General features: G+C 41.3%; 2 protein-coding genes and 1 pseudogene across 2 annotated transcripts; 2 read left to right on the top strand and 1 right to left on the bottom strand.

The window, feature by feature from the left end:
- Nucleotides 1-7,735: 7,735 nt before the first annotated feature.
- On the top strand, nucleotides 7,736-9,294 carry LOC109559105 (outer kinetochore KNL1 complex subunit ZWINT). The gene has a single exon (XM_070789119.1). The coding sequence runs from the start codon at nucleotides 7,769-7,771 to the stop codon at nucleotides 8,627-8,629; it is 861 nt and encodes a 286-aa protein (XP_070645220.1). The 5' UTR covers nucleotides 7,736-7,768; the 3' UTR covers nucleotides 8,630-9,294.
- Nucleotides 9,295-12,165: 2,871 nt separating this feature from the next.
- TMT1A (thiol methyltransferase 1A) lies at nucleotides 12,166-23,534 on the top strand. Its single transcript, XM_019960574.2, has 2 exons — nucleotides 12,166-12,987; nucleotides 22,195-23,534. The coding sequence occupies exons 1-2, from the start codon at nucleotides 12,490-12,492 to the stop codon at nucleotides 22,429-22,431; spliced, it is 735 nt and encodes a 244-aa protein (XP_019816133.2). The 5' UTR covers nucleotides 12,166-12,489; the 3' UTR covers nucleotides 22,432-23,534.
- On the bottom strand, nucleotides 20,055-20,399 carry LOC109559107 (thymosin beta-10 pseudogene; annotated as a pseudogene).
- Nucleotides 23,535-25,326: the final 1,792 nt, after the last annotated feature.

Raw genomic sequence — 25,326 nt, 5'->3', positions numbered from 1 at the left:
TTGATTTTGGTGTTGACCATCTGGTGATGTCCATGTGTAGAGTCTTCTTCCATGTGTAGAGCCGGCGGCGGCTGCGGCGGCTACGGCCTGTGCACTAAGCGCGGCCGAGAGCAGCTACCCCATGTCCGAGGTCAGGGGCAGAAGCCGGTAGGACCCCATGCCCGAATGGCAGCAGTCAAGAGGAGTTACCCCACGTCTGAGGTCAGGGGCAGCAGCCGAGAGTGCCAGGCTGCAACGGCGCAGGAATGGCCAAGAAGGGCTACCCAAGTCCGAGTTCGGGGCGGCGGCCGAGAGGAGCTACACCGTGTCCGAGGTCAGGGGCAGCGGCCAGGAGGACCAACCCCACATCCAAGGAGCGGTAGCTGCACGGGCGCAAGAGGGCCTAGAGAAGCTATCCCACATTGAAGGTCAGGAAGGGCTGCAGTGAGGAGATACCCCTCGTCCAAGGTAAGAAGCAGCGGCTGCGCTTTGCTGGAGCAGCCATGAAGAGCTACCCCGTGTCCAAGGTAAGAGAAACCCAAGTAAGACGGTAGGTGTTGCAAGAGAGCATCAGAGGGCAGACACGCTGAAACCATACTCACAGAAAACTAGTCAGTCTGGTCACACTAGGACCACAGCCTTGTCTAACTCAATGAAACTAAGCCATGCCCATGGGGCAACCCAGGATGGGCGGGTCATGGTGGAGAGATCTGACAGAATGTGCTCCACTGGAGAAGGGAATGGCAAACCACTTCAGTATTCTTGCCTTGAGAACCTCATGAACAGTATGAAAAGACAAAATCATAGGATACTGAAAGAGGAACTCCCCAGGTCAGTAGGTGCCCAATATGCTACTGGAGATCAGTGGAGAAATAACTCCAGAAAGAATGAAGGGATGCAGCCAAAGCAAAAACAATACCCAGTTGTGGATGTGACTGGTGATAGAAGCAAGGTCCGATGCTGTAAAGAGCAATATTGCATAGGAACCTGGAATGTCAGGTCCATGAATCAAGGCAAATTGGAAGTGGTCAAACAAGAGATGGCAAGAGTGAATGTCGACATTCTAGGAATCAGCGAACTAAAATGGACTGGAATGGGTGAATTTAACTCAGATGACCATTATATCTACTACTGTGGGCAGGAAAACCTTAGAAGAAATGGAGTAGCCATCATGGTCAACAAGAGAGTCCGAAATGCAGTACTTGGATGCAATCTCAAAAACGACAGAATGATCTCTGTTCATTTCCAAGGCAAACCATTCACTATCACAGTAATCCAAGTCTATGCCCCAACCAGTAACACTGAAGAAGCTGAAGTTGAATGGTTCTATGAAGACCTACAAGACCGTTTAGAACTAACACCCAAAAAAGATGTCCTTTTCATTTTAGGGGACTGGAATGCAAAGAAAAAAAAGACCGTTCAGGTATGACCTAAATCAAATCCCTTATGACTATACAGTAGAAGTGAGAAATAGATTTAAGGGACTAGACTTGATAGACAGAGTGCCTGATGAACTATGGACAGAGGTTCGTGACATTGTACAGGAGACAGGGATCAAGACCATCCCCATGGAAAAGAAACGCAAAAAAGCAAAATGGCTGTCTGAGGAGGCCTTACAAATAACTGTGAAAAGAAGAGAAGCGAAAAGCAAAGGAGAAAAGGAAAGATATAAGCATCTGAATGCAGAGTTCCAAAGAATAGCAAGGAGAGATAAGAAAGCCTTCCCCAGAGATCAATGCAAAGAAATAGAGGAAAACAACAGAATGGGAAAGACTAGAGATCTCTTCCAGAAAATTAGAGATACCAAGGGAACATTTCATGCAAAGATGGGCTCGATAAAGGACAGAAATGGTATGGACCTAACAGAAGCAGAAGATATTAAGAAGAGGTGGTGAGAATACACAGAAGAACTGTACAGAAAAGAGCTTCACGACCCAGATAATCACGATGGTGTGATCACTGACCTAGAGCCAGACATCCTGGGATGTGAAGTTAAGTGGGCCTTAGAAAGCATCACTACGAACAAAGCTAGAGGAGGTGATGGAATTCCAGTTGAGCTATTTCAAATCCTGAAAGATGATGCTGCCAAAGTGCTGCACTCAATATGCCAGCAAGTTTGGAAAACTCAGCAGTGGCCACAGGACTGGAAAAGGGCAGTTTTCATTTCAATCCCAAAGAAGGCAATGCCAAAGAGTGCTCAAACTACCGCACAATTACACTCATCTCACATGCTAGTCAAGTAATGCTCAAAATTCTCCAAGCCAGGCTTCAGCAGTACATGAACCATGAACTTCCTGATGTTCAAGCTGGTTTTAGAAAAGGCAGAGAAACCAGAGATCAAATTGCCAACATCTGCTGGATCATCAAAAAAGCAAGAGAGTTCCAGAAAAACATGTATTTCTGCTTTATTGCCTATGCCAAAGCCTTTGACTGTGTGGATCACAATAAACTGTGGAAAATTCTGAAAGAGATGAGAATACCAGACCACCTGACCTGCCTCTTGAGAAACCTATATGCAGGTCGGGAAGCAACAGTTAGAACTGGACGTGGAACAACAGACTGGTTCCAAATAGGAAAAGGAGTACATCAAAGCTGGATATTGTCACCCTGCTTTTTTAACTTATATGCAGAGTACATCATGAGAAATCCTGGCTGGAAGAAGCACAAGCTGGAATCAAGATTGCCAGGAGAAATATCAATAACCTCAGATATGCAGATGACACCACCCTTATGGCAGAAAGTGAAGAAGAACTAAAAAGCCTCTTGATGAAAGTGAAAGTGGAGGGTGAAAAAGTTGGCTTAAAGCTCAACATTCAGAAAACTAAGATCATGGCATCTGGTCCCATCACTTCACGGGAAATAGATGGGGAAACAGTGGAAACAGTGTCAGACTTTATTTTTGGGGGCTCCAAAATCACTGCAGATGGTGATTGCAGCCATGAAGTTTAAAAGACTCTTACTCCTTGGAAGGAAAGTTATGACCAACCTAGATGTATATTGAAAAGCAGAGATATTACTTGGCCAACAAAGGTCCGTCTAGTCAAGGCTATGGTTTTTCCAGCGGTCATGTATGGATGTAAGAGTTGGACTGTGAAGAAAGCTGAGTGCCGAAGAATTGATGCTTTTGAACTGTGGTGTTGGAGAAGACTCTTGAGAGTCCCTTGGACTGCAAGGAGATCCACCCAGTCCATTGTAAAGGAGATCAGTCCTGGGTGTTCACAGGAAGGACCGATGCTAAAGCTGAAACTCCAATACTTTGGCCACCTTATGCGAAGAGTTGACTCATTTGAAAAGACCCTGATGCTGGGAGAGATGGGGGGCAGGAGCAGAAGGGGACGACAGAGGATGAGATGGCTGGATGGCATCACTGACTCAATGGACCTGAGTTTGAGTGAACTCCGGGAGTTGGTGATGGACAGGGAGGCCTGGCATGCTGTGATTCATGGGGTCACAAATAGTCGGACAAACTGAGCGACGGAACTGAACTGACCGAAAACTTATAGGATGTAGCAAAAGCAATTCTAAGAGGCAAGTTTAAAATGATAGATGCCTACCTCAAGAAACAAGAAAAATTTCATATAGCTTAATTTTATACCTCAAGAAACTAAAAAAAGAAGTACAAATAAGATCAAAGTTAGCATAAGAGAGTGCCAGAGGAGTGTAATCTCCTTGGTTCTGTCTCGTCTCAACAAATATTTGAAGCGAGGGACTTAAAGCCCTCTGCATGTCACAGCTCTCAGATTGTGTTATAGCTCTCGGACCGACCATGTTATAGCTCTTAGACAGATCAGTGTTACAGCTCTGTGTTACAGCTCAGTTTTATTTGCAAAATATATCCTCGAGGCGTGAGGGCATGCCTACTGAAAGAGACGAAGAGAAGAGAGGGCCCGGCCCTTTGGCTCTTGTATGTTTTGTTCTCCCCCCTGGGCCTGCCCTGTGTAAATTGGGCTAGCCAGGAGTGCTGTTTGTTCTACCTGAGGTCCTCACTCTGGTCCTTGGACCTTCCTTTGTTCTATTTTCGTGGGCTTTTCCCTTGTCTTTTAGCCACCGCCATTCTGGACTCCTGTTTCCTATTCTAACTACCTAACAGGAGGTCTTTGTAAATAATAAAGATCAGACTGGAAATAAATAAAACAGAGACTAAAAAGACAACAGAAAACATCAATGAAACTAAGTAGTTTTTTTTTTTTTTTTTAAAGATTTAATAGACAAAACTTTAGCTACACTCATTAGGAAAAAAGAGAGGACCCAAATAAACAAAATCAGAAATGCAAGAGAAGACTTAACAATTGGCACCATGGAAATACAAAGAACTATATGACACTACTTTGAGCCAACAAACTGGTTAATAACGTAGAAATGAATAAATTCCTAGAAACATACCACCTACCAAGACTGAATCATGAAGAAATAAAAAATCTGAACAGATACTTTACTGTTGTTCAGTTGTTAAGTTGTGTATGATTCTTTGAAACCCCATGGCCTGTGGCACGTCAGGCTCCCCTGTCGTTTACTATATCCCAGAGTTTGCTCAAATTCATGTCCTTTGAGTCAGTGTTGCTAGCTAACCATCTCATCCTCTGCCACAGACTTCTTTTGCCTTCAATCTTTCCCAGCATCAGGGTCTTTTTCAGCAAGTCAGTTCTGCACATCAGGTGGCCAAAGGATTGGAGCTTTAGCATGAATCCTTCCACTGAATACCCAGGGTTGATTTCTTATAGGACTGACTAGTTTGATCCCACTGCAGTCCAAGGAACTTTCAAGAGTCTTCTCCAGCTCCACAATTCATAAGCATCAATTCTTTGATGCTCAGCCTACTTTATAGTCCAATTCTCACATTCATACTTGACTACAGGAAAACCACAACTTTGACTAGATGGATGTTTAGTGACAAAAAAAAAAAGTCTCTGCTTTTTAATATGCTGTATAGGTTTGTCATAGCTTTCAAGGAGCAAGCGTCTTTTATGGCTGCAGTCACCATCTGCAGTGATTTAGGGGCTCAAGAAAATAAAATTTGTCACTGCTTCCACTTTTTCCCCTTCTATTTGCAATGAGGTGATGGAACCAGAGGCCATGACCTTAGTTTTTTGAATGATGAGTTTTAAGCCAGCTTTTTCACTCTCATTTTTCACTTTCATCGAGAGGCTCTTTAGTTCCTCTTCATTTTCTGCCATTAGAATGGTATCATTTGAATATCTGAGGTTATTGATATTATGTTTGTGATTGATCCAAGCTGGCATTCTCAAGATGTACTCTGCATATAAGTTATTAAGCAGGGTGACAATATACAGCCTTGGTGTATATTACTAGAAGGTTACGAGACAGATTACTGCTGCTGCTGCTAAGTTGCTCAATTCTGTGCGACCCCAGAGACGGCAGCCCACCAGGCTCCGTTGTCCCCGGGATTCTCCAGGGAAGAACACTGGAGTGGGTTGCCATTTCCTTCTCCAATGCATGAAAGTGAAAACTGAAAGTGAAGTCACTCAGTCGTGTCCAACTTTTCATGACACCATAAACTGAAGCCTACCAGGCTCCTCCGTCCATGGGATTTTCCAGGCAAGAGTACTGGAGTGGGTTGCCATTGCCTTCTCCAGACAGATTACCAGTAAAGAGATTAAATCAGTAATCAAAAATTATCCAACAAATAAAAGTCTAGGACTAGAGGACTTCACTACTGAACTCTATCAAATATGCAAAGTATTAATACCAAGAATGCTCTAACTCTTCTGAGAAATAGAAGGGGAAGAAATGCTTCCAAACTCATTTCACAAGGACAGCATTATTCTGATACCAAAACCAGACAAGGATGCCACAAGAAAGAAATATCTGCACTTCTGAAAATACCATTAAAAACACAAGCCGCAGAGTAGGAAAACATTTGCCAATCACATATTTGATACATACATGATTTGATACAAGAAGTCTCAACACATAATAAGAAAATAACCCAATTTAAACATGTTCAGGGGATTCCTTGGCAGGCCAGTGGTTAGGATGCTGCACTTCCACTGCAGGGGGTGCAGCCTCAACCCCTAGCTGGGGAACTAAGAGCCTGCATTCCATTCAGCATGGCCAAAAAAGCAATAATAAAAAATAAAATGTTCAAAAGATTTGAACAGACACTCTGAACAAGATACATGGATGGCAAATAAGCTCATCGAAAGATGCTTGACATCATTGATCATCTGGGAGATGCAAGTTAAAACAACAGTGAGGGACCACTAGATACATTTGAGGATGCCTACAATTTAGGACGGCCACACCAAGTGTTGGTGAGGATGTGGAGCAGCTAACTCTCTCATACACTTGCTGGTGGTACAATCAGCCTGGAAAACAGTTTGGCATTTTTCTTTAAGAGGTAAACATATACCTACCATGTGACACTTACATTCTATTAAAGAAATTTATCCATGAGAAATGGAAGCATATGTCCATACAAAGGCTTGTACACTAATGTTCACAGTAGCTTAACTTAAAAAAAAAAATGTTTGACCACATTGGGTCTTAGTTGTGGCATGCAGGATCTTTGTTGCATCATTTGGGATCTTTCATTGAGGCGCACGGACTCTCTAGTTGTGACCTGTGGGTTCCAGAGCACTCAGGTTCAGTAGCTGTGGTGTGGGGGTGAGAGGGTACCAGACAGGAAGGCTAGGGGTCTCCAAACGGAAGAAACAGGCTGCAAGTGTCAGACATTTTTTCTCTCTCTCTTAAGCAGCAGGAGGAAACAAACTATAAGTGTTAGTGTTTTTATCCCCTTCTCTGGTGGTGGTGGTGGTATAGTCACTAAGTCGTGTTGAAGGAGGAAACAGACAGAGCTGGACTCCATCTTAGGCCAGGCTGAGAACATTAGGCTACAAGCATGCTCACTCTCCCAGTAGACTCTGAACTTTGTTCCCAGTGTCTATAGAAGTGGCATACCAATGGAAAACCAGACCCCGCCCCCACTCCCTGATAAAAGAGCCTCAGGACTTGTACTTGGACTCTCTGTTGCCTAAAAGAATATGCTAATTATCTCTGTAATAGATCAAAGTGGTAAATTCCATTATGTTTATCGGAATATGACCACAGTCCTATTGATAAATATCCACTGTTCATCTAGTCTTGTGACACATGAATCATGGGTTAACTTTGATCATATCTTTTACCTTGTCCAGACTAGTTTCAAGAAATTTGGGGAGGTGGGTTTGAGCAAGTACACTTAGGATATATAAGGTTTTCACAAAAACTGGTGGGGGTCCTTGGCTAAGAGGAAACTCCGCCTTGGGCCCGCCGGTGTAATAAACTGCACTCCACTATCTGCATTGTCCTTCTGAGTGAGTTTGTTTCCCGGAATGCATGGCTACAACAGTGTCTGACTCTTGCAACCCCATGGGCTTCAGCCTGCCAGGCTCCTCTGTCCATGGGATTCTCCAGGCAGGAATACTGGAGTGGGTTGCCACTTCCTTCTCCAGGGGATCTTCCTGACCCAGGAATTGAACTCAGGTCTCCTGCACTGCAGGCAGATGATTTACCAACTGAGCTATGAGGGAAGCTCTCCCCTTCTCTATATAAATTTAAAAAGAGGTTTCTTTTAAGATCTGTGTTGCCATGATGACACCTGATTCCACCTGAACTTAACTTTTCTCAAACCTTGAGCTAACCAATGTATTTTTCTTATGGAAATGTCTGTCTTAAGCTATGTTAATGAACTATGTATTTACCCTAGACTCTGTCTTCAAGTTAGTTCCACCTAAGATTAAGAACAGACTTTGGAGTCCCAGAGTAGAGCTGGAGCGCAGCCTGGAGCAAAATGGGGGCTGCAGAGTCTGAAGTGGAGACTGCAGCCCGAGAGGTCCTGGCCAAGGTAGCAGACATCCTGGAGCCTGTTGGTTTTCAGGAGGAAGCTGAACTGCCTGCCCAGATCCTGGCTGAGTTTGTGATGGACTCTCGGAAGAAAGACAAGCTCCTTTGCAGCCAGCTTCAAGTAGTAGACTTCCTGCAGAATTTCTTGGTTCAGGAAGGCACTGCCCAGGACCAGAACCCCTTGGCTTCTGAAGACACAAGCCGGCAGAAGGCACTTGAAGCCAAAGAGCAATGGAAAGAGCTGAAGGCCACATATCAAGAGCATGTGGAGGTTATCACAAATTCCCTGACCGAGGCACTGCCCAAGGTGGAGGAGGCCCAAATAAAGCAGGCACAGCTCCAGGAGGCCCTTAAACAGCTCCAGGCCAAGAAGCAAATGGCCATGGAAAAACTCAGAATAGCCCAGAAGCAGTGGCAGCTGGAACAGGAGAAGCATTTGCAGAATCTGGCAGAGGCTTCGTCAGAAGTGAGGGAGCGTCAGACAGGAGCTCAACAGGAACTTCAACGACTATATCAGGAACTTGGAACCCTGAAGCAGCAGGCAGGGCAGGAGAAGGACAAGCGGCAGAGGCACCAGACCTTCCTCCAGCTGCTATACACCCTGCAGGGTAAGCAGCTATTCAATGAAGCAGAGGCAGAGATACCACAGGAGTTGGATCTTCCTAAGGATAAGCTCCAGCAGGTGACCCAGCCCCAGGAACAGAACACTCAGGACACCATGGGAAGAGAGGCTGACAACCCACAGCCTGTTGGAGATGCAGGCTTACCATGGCTTCCTGGCAGACAGCAACATAAGGAAGAATCCTAGAGCAGGCCCTGATTTGCTATGAACTGAAGTTGCAGAAGTGGACTTAACTGACTAGTTACTGGCCACTTGGAGCATAATGATAATGAACAAGTCAATAGGATGATTTCAGAGTGTGTGACAACAGGGTTGCAAACTGAAACAGTAATAAAGAGCAATAGTGAAAAAGTATAGAGACCCGCCCCCCCAACCTCTATATTGGTCTATGATATGTGCGTTGGTATTTCTATTTGTGCTGGTATGTTTGTGTTTCTATATTTTTGTTTGTTGCTTTCATTCTCCATTCCTCTATGTGTCTCACTGAATGTATGAACAGTGGGATCACTACTGTGTTTGAGGAAGTGATTACATCCCTGATCTGTAGCCTATTCTAGGATGTCCTAATGTTATATTCCTGATACATTTTTTGTGTTCTACTGTTTTTTTTTCCTTGACTCATCCTTTCGGATTGTCATTCATCTTCAAATATTCGAATGCTGAAAGACTGGCTTTTGTGATTCTCTGTTGTATGTTTTGTTCTGGTTCATTGATTTGTAGTAGTATCTTGACCATTTTCTGGCTTCTGTTTTTAGGTCAAGAATATGTTTTTTTTTGGTAAACTTTTTATCAGGTAATAAACTTGTGTATTTGGACCTTTATTTGTTTTCTCAAATAAACATTTAAAGTTATTTTCTTCTGGCTTCCTATTAGTATTTTCACAATCATTCAATTCATAGAATTTTCTATTAAAATTATTTCTTTGATTCATGAGTTTCTTAGAAAAATAATTTTCAAATTTTTTACTCTATGTGAGAGGATAATCTTTCTAGGTTTATTCTAATTTAGTCAGAAAATGTCAAATCTATAATAAAAACTTTGAAATTTAGTGACGGAAGCAGTTGTAGCCTTGAATGTGATTTCTTTAATGTTTCATGTTGATTTTTTTTTCTTTTTTTTTTTTTCATGTTGATTTTTTAAAAGAATGTCTTTTAGAACTGTCGTTTCAATATATGACAGAACCAATACAATATTGTAAAGTTTAAAAATAAAATAAAATTTTAAAAAATTAAAAAAAAAAAAAGAACAGACTTTGACAAACCAGTATGCTTTACTCATGCAAATGTTCTCTTAAGCTACATTAATGAGACTGTATTTGCTTGGAAACCTGCCTCTCTTCAAAATACATGTCAATCATTTTATGGCCTGGGACATCTCACCTTGTGCCAATGTTATTTCAAAATGCATGTTGTGCGTGAGGGGCCTAGTACCAGTCTCTGAGCTTTGAGACATTTCCTTTCTCTAATTAGCAGACTGCTAGTAGCTATACAATGGCAACCCACTCCAGTACTCTTGCCTGGAAAATCCCATGGACAGAGGAGCTCGGTAGGCTGCAGTCCATGGGGTTGCTAAGGGTCAGACACGACTGAGTGACTTCACTTTCATGCATTGGAGAAGGAAATGGCAACCCCCTCCAGTGTTCTTGCCTGGAGAATCCCAGGGACGGGGGAGCCTGGTGGGCTGCCGTCTATGGTGTAACACAGAGCCACACACGACTGAAGTGACTTAGCAGCAGCAGCAGTAGCTATATAACATCTAGCTAAACACTAGTAGGGGGGCACTCTTTCTGCCCCCTTCTGATGTCTATGTCAGAAGCTTTCTCTGTCTCTTCTATACTTTAATAAAACTTTATTACAAGTTTTCAAGCAATCAAGCCTTGTCACTGGCCCCAGATTGAACTCCTCTCCTAGAGAGGCCAAGAATCCCATCATTTTTCATGGCTCAGCAACAACCTTTCAGGGGCTTAGATGCTATGCAGCATGTGGGATCTTAGTTTCCCAACCAGGGATCGAACCTGAGTCCCCTGCATTGCAAGGAGGGTTCTTAACCACTGGACCACTGGAGAAGTCCCCATAGTAGCTTCATTTGTAATAAGCTACTGTAATAAGCTATGAAAACTGTTAACAACTCAAATATCCATCAAATTCAGGAGAGTAGATAAACAAACTGTTATAGATCCATACAATAGAATACTACTCAGTGGAAAATCAATGGATACATACAACAGTATGAATGACTCTTAATTATGCTGGATGAAAGAAATCAGACAATAAAAGTAGATATTGTATGATTCCAATTAACATAAAATCATAGGATGTATGTGTATGGGCTTAGTCGCTCTGTCATGTCCAACTCTTTGTGACCCCATGGACTGTAGCCTGCCAAGACCTCTGTCCATGGAGATTCTCCAGGCAAGAATCCTGGAGTGGGTTGCCATCCTCCTCCAGGGGATCTTCCCAACCGAGGGATCAAACCCAGGTCTCCCACATTGCAGGCAGATTCTTTACCATCTGAGCCACTAGGGAAACCCAAGAATACTGGAGTGGGTACTCTATCCTTTCTCCAGAGGATCATCCTGACCCAGGAATCAACCAGGAATTGAACTGGGGTCTTCTGCATTGCAGGCGGATTCTTGTAAGCCCAACTATAGGAAAGGCAAACTAACTCCAGTGACAGAAAATAAATCAGTGGTGGCCTGGGAATACGGAGGGCAGGAAAGAGGGATCACAAAGGGGCAAGAGGTATTTGGGAGGCAGGGAGTGTGACTGATATATTCATTACCTTGACTGAAGCAGTGATTTCATGTGTGTGTACATGTGCCAGAATTTAACCAAATGATACAGCTTAAATATGTGTAGTTTATTTTATGTTAATTCTACCTCAAGAAAGCTGTTAAGATGGAGCACATATTTATAAAATACGTATTGGGTATAACATATAATGAAACAAAACACTCCCTGTGTCCATCACATGGTTTTAAAAAGTAAACATTACCATTATTTTTGAGCATTTCTATGTTTCCTGAACACCCTAAGGCCCAGGTTTCTGAAAATATTTTCTTAACACTTTAAGTTCCCAAAAGTGAATATTCTGGGGACTATTTTCATGTAAGTTAATTCAGTCGTGTCCGACTCTGTGCGACCCCATAGACAGCAGCCCACCAGGCTCCCCCATCCCTGGGATTCTCCAGGCAAGAACACTGGAGTGGGTTGCCATTTCCTTCTCCAATGCATGAAAGTGAAAAGTGAAAGCGAAAGTGAAGTCGCTCAGTCGTGTCTGACTCTTAGCGACCCCACAGACTGCAGCCTACCAGGCTCCTCCATCCATGGGATTTTCCAGGCAAAAGTACTGGAGTGGGGTGCCATTGCCTTCTCTGGTAAGTTAATTCAGTAATGTAGTAATTTGGCACAGTTTGAAGGTGAAACTTGCCCTTTAAAAATGGGCAGCCCAAAACAGTGACTTAAAAATAATCCCACTGTGCAGTTATGAACATCTAAGAACCTCTGCCTAGAATGCAAAAGGGAAAACTCTTGCTGTGACCAGACAGGCATGTGCTTTCACTTCTTTTTTAAAAAAAAAAACGAGGCAGAGGTGGGAAGGATGGAACAGAAGTAGGACGGGGCACAGAGTAATAAATCGGGTTTACCAACGGCCTTCTGGTGTGTTTTAACCAGGCTCCACCCACAGATTGTTTTCTTAGGAGACTGGAGAACAGAAGCTGTGAGTACACTCTGCATTTAAAACTGCAGCAGTAGTCTCCAAGCAGGAATAAGGGGCTGTAATCAGCTTTCCTTCTAAGGAAAAGCTGGGAACCTTCTCATTTCACTTCATGAAAAATAAGCCATGAGGCAATTTCTGCCAAACATCTATTAACGGAATAAAATGGGTCTCTTGCCTGAGATCTGACTTCAGCTGTGTATTTCCAGCACAGCCAGTTCTTCTTTCCTCTGCAGCTGATTGGCTCTGGAGTGTGACCAGAAACCTACTTCCTGCAATTAAAGGAGTCAGCTCTTTGACTGCTGGCCTGTTTTCTTCTCTTCTGAGTGATGGCGTTCACCATTTTTATCCTCCGGCTGGCTGTCTGCATCCTGGCATTTCCCATGTACCTGCTGGACTTTCTGGGCTTGTGGAACTGGATATGCAAACAGTGGTTCCCTTACTTCCTGGCAAGGTTGACTGTGATGTACAATAAACAGATGGAGAGCAAAAAGCAGGAGCTCTTCAGCAACCTGCGGGAGTTCACGGGCCCCTCTGGGAAGCTCTCCTTGCTGGAGCTGGGCTGTGGCACGGGGGCCAACTTCAAGTTCTACCCCTCTGGATGCCAGGTGACCTGTGTTGATCCCAACCCCAACTTTGAGAAGTTCTTGATCAAGAGCATTGCCCAGAACCGACACCTGCAGTTTGAGCGCTTCATAGTGGCTGCCGGGGAGAACATGCACCAGGTGGCCTCAGGCTCCATGGATGTGGTGGTCTGCACCCTGGTGCTCTGCTCGGTGAAGAACCAGGAGCAGATCCTCCAGGAAGTGTGCCGAGTGCTGAGGCCGGTGAGTGCGGGCATGAGGAGGGCTGCTTAGTGGCAAGCACATCACCACGGGCAGTCCTCCCAATTTCAGTAGATCAAACACCCTAACATAAAAGTAAAGCTACTAGAAAAAATACTGTTGAATTTTTAAAAAATATTCGAGTGCAGAAGCTATGAAGGAAAAGATTGATAGTACATGAATAAAAAAAAAATGTTAGAACTCCTGCAGGGAAAAGGACCATAAATAAATTTGAAGTACAAAAATATTTTGTAAAAAATATTTACCAAGGACGATAATGAGTTAACTTCCTTCATAAAGGTGTTACAAATCAACAAGATCAACAGGATTCTTAAATTATTTTTAAAAAGAGGGAAAAAAAGCAAAGCACAGGAACAGAAATATAAATAAAAATAGCCAATATATGATTTAAATATCTAGTCTTGTAATTAAAGAACAAATTAAAGCATGATATTTTATAGTGGAATCTTGAAAATAAAACAAATGAATATAATAAAACAGAAATAAATTCATAGATATACAGAACAAACTAGTGGTTACCACCTGGGAGAGGGAAAAAGGGAGGAGCAAGAGTGGTATGGGATTAAGAGATACAAACTAGGATGTGTAAAATAAATAGGCAACAAGGATATATTCTACAGCACAGTGTAGTCATTATTTTGTAATAACTTTAAATGGAGTATAAACTATAAAAATTTTGAATCACTTTGTTGTACACCTGAAACTAATATTATAATCAACCATGCTGCTGCTGTTCCTGTTAAGTCGCTTCAGTCGTGTCTGACTCTGTGCAACCCCATACACGGCAGCCCACCAGGCTCCTCCGTCCCTGGGATTCTCCAGGCAAGAACACTGGAGTGGGTTGTCATTTCCTTCTCCATAATCAACCATACTTCAATTAAAAAGAAATTAAAGCAAGACCCTTTTTATCTATTATTCTGTCAGAGACTTTTAAGTTCAATATGGTATTGGGGTGGGTCTGGGGGTCTGGACACCCAACTGGAGGAACTGTCCTCTTTGGAGGGCAATTTAATAATATCAAATTTTCAAGTAAGAGTGTGGCCAGGCGGCTCGGACGGAGCAGGGTTTTCCTTGCCAGTGAATCGTGTAGAGTACACTGCCAGTCTCTTAAAAAAAAAAAAAAAAATTTTTTTTTCAAGTAATTTACATCTTCATCCAACAGGAATTTATCCTATAGCTATTGTGCAAAAATACACAAAAACTCATTTAAAGGTAAAAATATTCATTACAGTATTTTTAATATAATAAATTGGAAATAACATCCATCAATGGGAAGTTGTTAAGTAAATTGTCACATAGTATAAAGGATTTCTTTGCAGCTGTTAAAACAAGAAATTTTTACCTATGTCAATGAAAAACATCCTCAAGAGACAGTGTTAATTTTAAAAGCAATGAAAACGGAATATTATGTAGAGTGCTAATCCATTTGTGTGGGGGATAGAATATACTTATATAAGTATTTATGTTAATGGGAATTATAAATATGTAACGATTAACAGTGGTTACCTTACTTAACACTTTAAGTTAATTGGGAAGGGAACTGGATGAGGCGAAAGAATTTCTTTTCATTTTATACCTCTCCGTACAGTTTGAAATTCTTTATACCTGTATGTAATTTTCACATATTACCTTTATTGTTTACTTAAAAGCTAGTTTTAAATAGAAGCTTGGTGTGCTGCAGTTCATGGGGTTGCAAAGAGTCAGACATGACTGAGAAACTGAACAACAATTCTAAACAAAGCTGAACATACATAAAATATGAGTATTTTAACATTTGAATTTACTCTTCTAGGGGGAAAAGATGGTCTGTAATCCCCAGTTTTGTTTTCTCCCATCCAAGTACCAACCAGACCCAACCCTGCTTAGCTTCTGAGATCAGATGAGATGGCCATGTTTAGGGTGATACCACCGGAGACCTCAGTTTTATTTTCTAACAGAGGAAGTTCCTCAGGAAGAAATGGACTTAAAGATAGTGTTTAGAGGCAATAATATACAGTTGTCCCTGAGAGTCATTCCCTACCCCCACCACAGATACCAAAATCTATACAAGCTCAAGTCCCTTACATAAAATGGTATAGAATCTGCATATAACCCACACATAACCTCCCACATACCTTAAATCATCTCTAGATTATTTTAATATCTAATACAAAGTAAATGCTACATAAATAGTTGCCAGCATGTGGGAAATTCAAGTTTGGCCTTTTTTGAACTTTCTGGATTTTTTCCTAATATTTTTTATCTGTTGATTGAAGCCAAGGATACTGAGGGCCGACTGTAATTCTGTGTTTGGCTCAAGAATAGGCCGACATCAAAACCGTAACTGAAAAAGGTCTGATTCTAACATTCAAATCCTGGGTTCATCTGTCCCAAGACTGGGCATTAACTGGGCACATTTAAGAGACATTTTGCTTATGTGTTACTAATCTCACAACGCCTCTGCAAAGCAAATAATGATCACCTCGGGTTTAAGCACTGAGAATGCTCTTAGGGGATCATATTCTTCCTTTAGCTCCTACAAAGCACCCACTCACTGCTGAATAGAACCAGAGGCTTTCCTGCATTGTCATTCACCCCATCACACAGTCCTTAACGCAGGGACTGTCTTCATGTTGGGCTGGGGAAACAGACCTAGGGAAGTTAAGAAACTTGCCCCACATTACGCAGTCAGCTGCTGCTGCTAAGTTATTTCAGTCGTGTCCGACTTTGTGCGACCCCATAGATGGCAGCCCACCAGGCTCCCCCATGCCTGGGATTCTCCAGGCACGAATACTGGAGTGGGCTGCCATTTCCTCCTCCAATCCATGAAACTAAAAAGTGAAAGTGAAGTTGCTCAGTCATGTCCGACTCATAGTGACCCTATGGACTGCAGCCTACCAGGCTCCTCCGTCCATGGGATTTTCCAGGCAAGAGTACTGGAGTGGGGTGCCATTGCTTTCTCCAACGCAGCCAGCAGATCTGACTTTAATGCACATATTCTTATCACTGCACCACAGTGTTTATCACTGGGGCTTTGTATTGCTTCAACTTCAACATTTCTACCATTTTTGCTGGCTATTCTTCCTCTGCCCATCCCTTAAACACTGGAGTTTCTATTTTGGCTCTAATTTTGCTTATATACACCCCCTGTGTAATCTCATGTACCACCAAAGTTTTCAATTACCACACACACAGATGGTTTCCAAATCTAAGTATCAAGCTCAGATCTCTCTTCTAATCCCAAATCTTCATGCCCAGTTGGCTACACAAGTCACCTGAAAGGGTAACAGGCTCTCTAGTCTAACCTGTGCAACCCAGAGGGCATCAGCAACCTCCTCAGACCTGGGTCTCCTCTTCTCTCCTGTCCTCTTCCATGGAAAAAATTTTTTCCATCAGGAAATTTCAAGTTTTCCATTCCTGAACACATGTCTCGTACTTGCCCACAGAGGGGCAAGTAGGGGGAACTCCCTCTCTAAACTCTGCCTGGACAGCTAAGACTAGGGAAGCTAGAAGAGGCTAAGGAGAATGGGTTTTGGAGGTACTCATTGGTCCCTTTCCTCCTTCTCGCCCCAGAGGTAGGTTAAGTAGAAAACTTCTGAAGACTCGTTAATAATGTGTACCCTCTACTGTGTCCAGACTTGATCTATATTTACAGGACTGTCCTAGATGAAACCAGCAGTTACTGCTATTTGACAGTTATTTACATACAGTATCCACTGATTGGGGAAAAAAATCAAATTACAAAATATTATCATGAATTCAGTAACAATTTTAGATGGCTCAGTATCTTTGTCTTTTTTTAAAAAATAATATTTTTTAGTTGAAAGATAACTGCTTATAGAATTTTGTTTTCTGTCAAATCTCAACATGAATCAGCAATAGGTATACATATGTCCACTTCCTCTTGAACCTCCCTCCCATCTCTCCCCCCATCCCACCTCTCCACATTGATACAGAGCCCCTATTTGAGTTTCCTGAGATATACAGCAAATTCCCATTGGCTATCTATTTTATATATGGTAATGTAAGTTTCCATATTACTCTCTCCATACAGCTCACCCTCTCCTCCCCTCTCCCCATGTCCATAAATTTGCTCTCTATATCTGTTTCTCCATTGCTGCCCTGCAAATAAATTCTTCAGTACCATCTTTCTAGATTCTGTATATATGTGTTAATATATGGTATTTCTCTTTCTGACTTACTTCACTCTAATAGGCTCTAGGTTCATCCACCTCATTAGAACTCACTCAAATGTGTTCCTCTTTATGGCTGAGTAATATTCCATTGTGTATATGTACCACAACTTCTTTATCCATTCATGTGTCGATGGACATCTAGGTTGCTTCCACATTCTAGCTATTGTAAATAGTGCTACAATGAACAATGGGGTACATGTGTCTTTTTCAGTTTTGGTTTCCTCAGGGTACATGCCTAGGAGTGGGATTACTGGGTCATATGGTGGTTTTATTCCTAGTTTCTTAACGACTCTCCATACTGTCTTCCATAGTGACTGTATCAACTTAAATTCCCACCAAAAATGCAAGAGGGTTCCCTTTTCTCCACACCTTCTCCAGCATTTATTGTTTGTAGACTTTTTGATGATGGTCATTCTGACTCATGTGAGGTGGTATCTCATTGTAGTTTTGATTTGCATTTTTCTAATAATGAGTGGTGTTGAGCATCTTTTCATGTGTTTGTTAGCCATCTGTACGACTTCTTTGCAGAAATGTCTGTTTAGGTCTTTTTGCCACTTTTTGATTGGGTTGTTTGTTTTTCTGGTACCGAGTTGTATGAGCTGCTTGTATATTTTGGAAATTAGCCCTTGTTTCATTTGCTATTATTTTCTCCAATTCTGAGAGCTGTCTGTTCACCTTGCTTATAGTTTCTTTGGTGTGCAAAAGTTTTTAAGTTTAACTAGGTCCCACTTGTTTACTTTTGTTTTTATTTCCATTACTCTAGGAGGTGGGTCACAGAGGATCTTGCTTTATGTCATCAAGTGTTCTCCCTATGTTTTCCTCCTAAGGGTTTTACAGTTTCTGGTCTTACATTTAGGTCTTTAATCCATTGAGTTTATCTTTGTTTATGGTGTTAGGAAGTGTCCTAATTTCATTCTTTTATGTGTAACTGTCCAGTTTTCCTAGCACCACTTACTGAAGAGGTGTCTTTGCCCCATTGGATATTCTTGACTCTTCTGTCAAAAATAAGGTATCCATATTGCATGGGCTTATTTCTGGGTTTTCTATCTTGTTCCATTGGTCTGTATTTCTGTTTTTGTGCCAGTACCATACTGTCTTGATGACTGTAGCTTTGTAGTATAATCTGAAGTCAGGAAGGTTGATTCCTCCAGCTCCATTCTCCTTTCTCAAGACTGCTTTGGCTATTTAGGGTCTTTTGTGTTTCCATATGAATTGTGAAATTTTTAGTTCTAGTTCTGTGACAAATGCCATTGGTAATTTGATAGGGATTACACTGAATTTGTAGATTGCATTTGGTAGTATAGTCATTTTCACAATATGGAGTCTTCCTACCCAGGAACATGGAATATCTCTCCATTTGTTTAAGTTGTCTTTGATTTCTTTCATCAGTGTCTTATAATTTTCTGTATACAGTTATTTTGTCTCCTTAGGTAGGTTTATTCCTAGATATTTTATTCTTTTTGTTGCAATGGTGAATGGGACTGATTCCTTAATTTCTCTTTCTGATTTTTCATTGTTTGTATACAGGAATGCAAGTGACTCCTGTGTATTGATTTTGTCTCCTGCAACTTTGCTAAATTCACTGATTAGCTCTAGTAATTTTCTAATAATATCTTTAGGGTTTTCTATGTATAGTATCATGTCATCTGCAAACAGGGAGCACTCTCCTTTTCTGATCTGGATTCCTTTTATTTCTTTTTCTTCTCTGATTGCTGTAACTAGGACTTCCAAAATTATGTTGAATAATGGTGGTGAGAGTGGATACCTTTGTCTTGTTCCTGATCTTTGGGTGAATGCTTTCAGTTTTTCACCACTGAGAATAATGTTTGCTGTGGGCTTATCATATATGGCCTTTACCATGTTGAGGTAGGTTCCTTCCATGCCCATTTTTTTAAGTTTAAATCATAAATGGGTGCTGAATTTTGTCAAAGGCTTTTTCTATTGAGGTTTCTACTGAGATTATCATATGGTTTTTATCTTTCAATTTGTTAATATGGTGTATCACATTGATTTGCATATATTGAAGAATCCTTGCATCCCTGGAATAAACCCAACTTGATCATGGTGTATGAGTTTTTTAATGTATTGGTGAATTCTGTTTGCTAAAATTTTGTTGAGGATTTTTGCATCTATGTTTATCAGTGATATTGGCCTGTAGTTTTCTTTTTGTGTGTTGTCTTTGTCTGGTTTTGGAATCAGGGTGATGGTGGCCTTGTAGAATGAGTTTGGAAGTGTTCCTTCCTCTGCAACTTTTTGAAAGAGTTTTAGAAGGATGGGTATTAGCTCCTCTCTAAACGTTTGACAGAATTCACCTGTGAAGCCATCTGCTCCCGGGTTTGCTTTTTGGCAAATTTTGATCGGTTTCGATTTCTGTGCTTGTAATTGGGTTGTTCATAATTTCTAATTCTTCCTGGTTCAGTCTTGGAAGATTGAACTTTTCTAAGAATTTGCCCATTTCTTCCAGATTATCCATTTTAGGTTATGCCATATAGTTGCTCAGAAGTCTCTTATAATCCTTTGTATTTCTGCATTGTCTGTTGTAACCTCTCCTTTTTCATTTCTTATTTTGTTGATTTGATTCTTCTCTCTTTTTTCTTGATGGGTCTGGCAAAAGGTTTGTCAATTTTGTTTATCTTCTCAGAGAACCAGCTTTTATTTTTATTAATCTTTACGATTGTTTCTTTCATTTCTTTTTCATTTATTTCTGCTCTGATCTTTATGATTTGTTTCCTTCTGCTAATTTGGGGGGTTTTTTTGTTCTTCTTTTTCCCAGTTGTTTTAGGTATAAAGTTAGGTTGTCTATTCAATGTTTTTGTTTCTTGAGGTAGGACTGTATTGCTATAAATTCCCCTCTTAGAACTGCTTTTGCTGTATCCCATAGGTTTTGAGTTGTTTTCATTGTCATTTGTTTCTAGGAAATTTTTAATTTCTCTTTTGATTCCTTCAGTAACCTGTTCATAATTTAGACACATATTGTTTAATCTCACAGTGCAGCTTGTCACTTGTGTATATCTTGCAGGTGGACTTTCCTCCACCTCACGGACAGGGTCTCCAAGATGATGCGGTGGAGAATCCTCCAGGTTCACAGGAAATTTCACTTTGCTTGCTTCTCCTGCTCAATGATCTCTTTGGTGGAAAGGCTGTTTTTCTGCGTCTCAGTCTTCTTCAGCTTGGCCTTATCGAAGCTGTTGATTTCCCCATGTTGGGCTTGTCTGCCATTTTCTTAAAACAATCCAAGAAGTTCCACTTCAAGTCTCCTGTCCCAGTGCTCCCACTTGTGTCACTGACAAAGAGACCTAGTGGTTTTTGTTTGTTTGTTTTTTTCAAAAACTTGTGCTTTTATTTTTTCCCTACTTTTTAAAATTAATCTTTATTAAAGTATAGTTGCTTTACAATGTTGCATTAGTTTCTACCATACAGCAAAGTGAATCCCTTTTGGACTTCCTTCCCATTCAGGTCACCACAGTGCATTAAGTAGAGTTCCCTGTGCTGTACAGTATGTTCTCATTTGTTAGATGATTAATTTTCTGAAATTAATCCTATCACTTTCATTCTATGATAATGGTACAAAAGTACAGGACATGGTTATTTAGCCTCAGACAGTGGTTGGTATGGTTTCAGACTCCCACAGGCTTGCAAAGTGGAGCCTAAGAAAAATTTTCATAAGAATTTAAAGGTTTTTTTTTCTTCTATTTTTAAATAAAGAGAAATTAAAAAATTGTAATTAAAAGGCAAACAAAAAATGGGGGAAACATTTGTAGTGTATGTAGTTTATAATAAAAGCCCTTACTGCTGCTAAGTCACTTCAGTCGTGTCCGACTCTGTGCGACCCCATAGACGGCAGCCCACCAGGCTCCCCCGTCCCTGGGATTCTCCAGGCAGAACACTGGAGTGGGTTGCCATTTCCTTCTCCAATGCATGAAAGTGAAAAGTGAAAGGGAAGTCGCTCAGTCGTATCCAACTCTTAGCGACCCCATGGACTGCAGCCCACCAGGCTCCTCCGTCCATGGGATTTTCCAGGCAAGAGTACTGGAGTGGGGTGCCATTGCCTTCTCCGAAAAGCCCTTACTAATCAGTAAAAAAAAAAAAAAAAAAAAGCCAATAGCCTATTAGAAAACTGATAATGGACATTAACAGACAAATCAGAAAAACAGAAATCCAAACAGCCAGTATTAGTAGTCAAAGAGTTAGTCACTCAGTCATGTCAGACTCTTTAAGACCCCATGGACTGTACAGCCCACCAGGCTCTTCTGTCCATGTAATTCTCTAGGCAAGAATACTAGAGTGGGTTGCCATTCCTTTCTACAGGGGATCTTTCCAACACATAACGTTTAGTAAAAGATGTCATAATTAAAAATACTAAAGATATGCATGTTATAAAAAATACCACATTACACATCAAATAGATTTTTTAAAATATAGATGAGCATTTATTGAAAATGGGCACTCACATCTATTGCTGGTATGAATACAAACTGGGGCAACTCTTCCAAAGGGCAGCTTGACAACCAGGCTTCTGAGGTGGCTCAGTGGTAAAGAATCCACCTGCCAATGCAGGAGATGCAAGAGACATGGGTTCAGTCCCTGGATTGGGAAGATCCCCTGGAGGAGGGCATGGCAACCCACTCGTATTCTTGTCTGAAGAATCCCATGGACAGAGGAGCCTGGTGGACTACAGTCCATGGTGTCACAGAGTTGGAAGTGACTGAGCACGCAAGCATGCATGTGACAGGCATTAAGAATAGGCCTTGAATGCTTTAAATTGCTTTAAATTTAGCTATCATTATGTATTACTTTTATGAACAGACAATATAGACTGGCAGCTCTGTATACAATCTGACAGAAGATGACACTATTAACCACAATGGTATCGTAGTAAGTTTGGATTTCTCCATGTCTTCTCGTGAAGTGGACCTCTGGGGCCACTGAAATCTGACATTTAAACATCTTATCGAATTGTTTGTCCCAAACTAAAATTCTTGGTGTGGTTTTCTTTCCTCCTTTTCTTTCTCAGGGAGGAGCTTTTTATTTCATGGAGCATGTAGCAGATAAGCCTTCCACCTGGAATTACTTCTGGCAACAGGTCCTGGATCCCGTCTGGTACCTACTGTTTGATGGATGCAACCTGACCAGAGAGAGCTGGAAGGCCCTGGAGAAGGCCTGCTTCTCCAAGCTGAAGCTGCAGCACTTACAGGCCCCTCTGTCCTGGGAGCTAGTGCGCCCTCACATCTATGGATATGCTGTGAAATAGTGGAAGCAGGGAGCTGAGACCCAAAGGGCTCAAATAATTTAAGGTTTTGGCTTCACACTTAAAATAGTAACTGGAAGATGGGAACTCCCTTTTTTGAGTAAATTTGCATTTCATCCCTCAAAGTTTATGTTATAACCTAGTTAGCCATTTTCTATCATCTCCCAAGAATCAAAAACAAAACAACTTTGAACTCTCTCTTGAAAGAAACAGTGGGCTTCCATAATTAAATTCCACCATTATCCTCAGATCTTATTTTATTCCAGAACTTCACAATTTGTCTTATTTAAATTATGACCCAACAGATTTTAATTTCACCATTTCTATGAGGCTGATGCTAATAAAAATTAAATCACACAGAAGAAGATTTTGAAAAGGGAGATGCAAAAGATCTTAATAATTCACAAACTGAATAAAGAAATACTAAGCACAGATTTTTTTTTTTTTTTTTTAAGGAATCTGAATCTACTTGCTGTTCTTAGTATCAATGGGCTGGCTTTCAAAGTTAATGTACCAGGACGCCACACCTGATTCTGCCCAGCTCTGTTATGTTTTTTATTCCAGTATTCCACCAGAGTTTGTTCTCCTGCATTCCAGTCTTTAATTCTTACAAGGAAGATTGTACAATACACTTTAGTATATCCATAAAACTTCATGAAGCAAAGTTCTTGGGTTCACTTTGCCTATTATCTAGCATGTTCTTGGCTGAATGTTTTAAACTGTAAGCAAAGAAAATGCCCACTGTAATGAGGGAAACACTGAAAGCTTGGGTACACTTTGTAAGAGCCCCCTCAAAATAGGCAACCTGTGAGTCTGTAAAGAGGTAGACAAATATTGTTTGGATTATTCTGGTCAAATTTCTACTCTGGTCCCAAGATGATTTCTTTGTTCCTTGTAACCACAGAAACCTTGGGAAATCATCACAAGTGCATTGAAAACAAGTTAATCAGTTAGAGGATTTAGAATTTTCAGCAAAAGTTTGTATGCATTTTAATAAATTTAGTATGTTTTCTGAGATGATTTTGCAAAAGGACTATTTTAAATATCAAATCAATAAATTCACATATAATTTAGGAATGGAAATAAAATGAATGATTTATATCTTTGCTGGCTTACTTTCATTTTTCTTAGCATCTCTGGGAGGGCTTTCCTTCATGGTGGAAAATTAAGCTATTTGAAAGTACAGATTTTTCCTTCTACAGCCAAATAACTAAATACAGCTAGCAGATTTCAGAAAAAGCAATTTGGGGACTTTCCTGGTTGTCCAATGGTTAAGACTTGCACTTCAAATGACAGAGGATGCTGGTTCAGTCCCTGGTCAGGAAACTAAGATCACATATGCCATGTAGCATGGCCAAAAAGTAAAAATAAAAGGCAATTTTGGAAGGGTCTGAATGGGTTTTGAACAGTTCAAGTCCAAAAACTCCCTTTGTGAAATCCATAGAGCAGAAAGAAAGGAAGTTTACTGTTCTCTCGTGCATGAAAACAGTTAACAACTGTTAACACCTAATTAATTAGCTAAACACCTAATTAGTTAAACACCTAATCTCATTACGGTGAGGTTAGAACATGAGTCTACAGTCTCCTGAACTATGGAATGTGAATATCCCCCCACCAGGGTCTCCTAAAAGTAGGGATGTCTTTATTTGCCCAACTTACTACTGGTTAGGTCAGTCTAGGGATTGAGAAATCTGAAAAACCAAGGTTGATCTGCTGAAATATTATTGGCTTGCTGGAAGGTGTGTAATACCAAAGTACAAAGTACTGGGCACATTCTTCTCAACTCCCTTTTGTTTAAACGGTGTAGCAAATATTATCCTTACTCTCTACGGGGGGGGGGGGGGGCGATAAATAAGTGAAGTTTCTCACATTCCACAAGGTACTCAGCTAGTCTTAGAGCCCTGATTCCTAAAACCACAATACCTGTTTTGACAAGCATCGCTGCTATACTACCTTCTCAGGCCCAGAAAACACACATTTATGATCATTCCAAGAACCTAAGGACATGGCTTAAGCCTATGCAAAATGGAAACAGAGAAGAGGCAAAACATGTCAATGCTTTTTAGGTCCTGTGTTGGTTAGATTCCCTTGATTTCTGGTGACAGAACTCCCAACCCAAAAAGACTTAAGTCGAAAAGAACTCTGACTCAAATTAGTGAAAGGTTTAGGAACAGAGGGGCTTCCCTGGTGGCTCAGAGGGTAAAGCGTCTGCCTGCAACGTGGGAAACCTGGGTTCGATCCCTGGTTCAGGAAGAGCCCCTAGAGAAGGAAATGGCAACCCACTCTGGTACTCTTGCCTGGAAAATCCCATGGATGGAGAAGCCTGGTAGGCTTCATGGGGTCGCAAAGAGTCAGACATGACTGAGCAACTTCACTTTCACTTTAGGAACAGAGAGCCCGAGGCACAGCCTGGGCAAGGCTCAGATAATGTTATCAGTGGCCAGACAGTGTCTAGGGCCACATCTGCCCTCTTCTCTCTTTCAGGTGGTAAAGTCTTTGGAAATAATGCCAGTCTTCATGCTTCCAGGACCCATGGCCAGTTGAAAAGATCAAGACAACTTTTTGAAACACTCCAGAGTTCTACATTTGAGTCTCAGTTGATTCTTCAATTGACAATACTAGGTCAGAAGTCCATCCCTGAGTCATTCATCCTATTTCAATGGGATGGGTCATGCTGATGGGCACAGCACTTCATCCCAGGGGCTGAGGACACCCAAACCATGGGGACTGAGACAAGGAGAGTTGTGTATCCTCCAAATGAAAGCAGGGCCTGTGATTAGGGAAAGCAGAAATGTATGGTGGGAAGGCACACTACAAATGGCCATTATAAATACATCTCTGCCTTCTGATCAGACCCTCCTGTTTGTCTTTCTAAGCATAGTGCCATGTTCAGAATAC

Source organism: Bos indicus, chromosome 5 (genome assembly GCF_029378745.1).
Source record: "Bos indicus isolate NIAB-ARS_2022 breed Sahiwal x Tharparkar chromosome 5, NIAB-ARS_B.indTharparkar_mat_pri_1.0, whole genome shotgun sequence".
NCBI classification, from domain to species: domain Eukaryota; kingdom Metazoa; phylum Chordata; class Mammalia; order Artiodactyla; family Bovidae; genus Bos; species Bos indicus.
The sequence above is the reverse complement of the archived record's forward strand: the minus strand, read 5'-3'. Positions and strand labels throughout refer to the sequence as shown.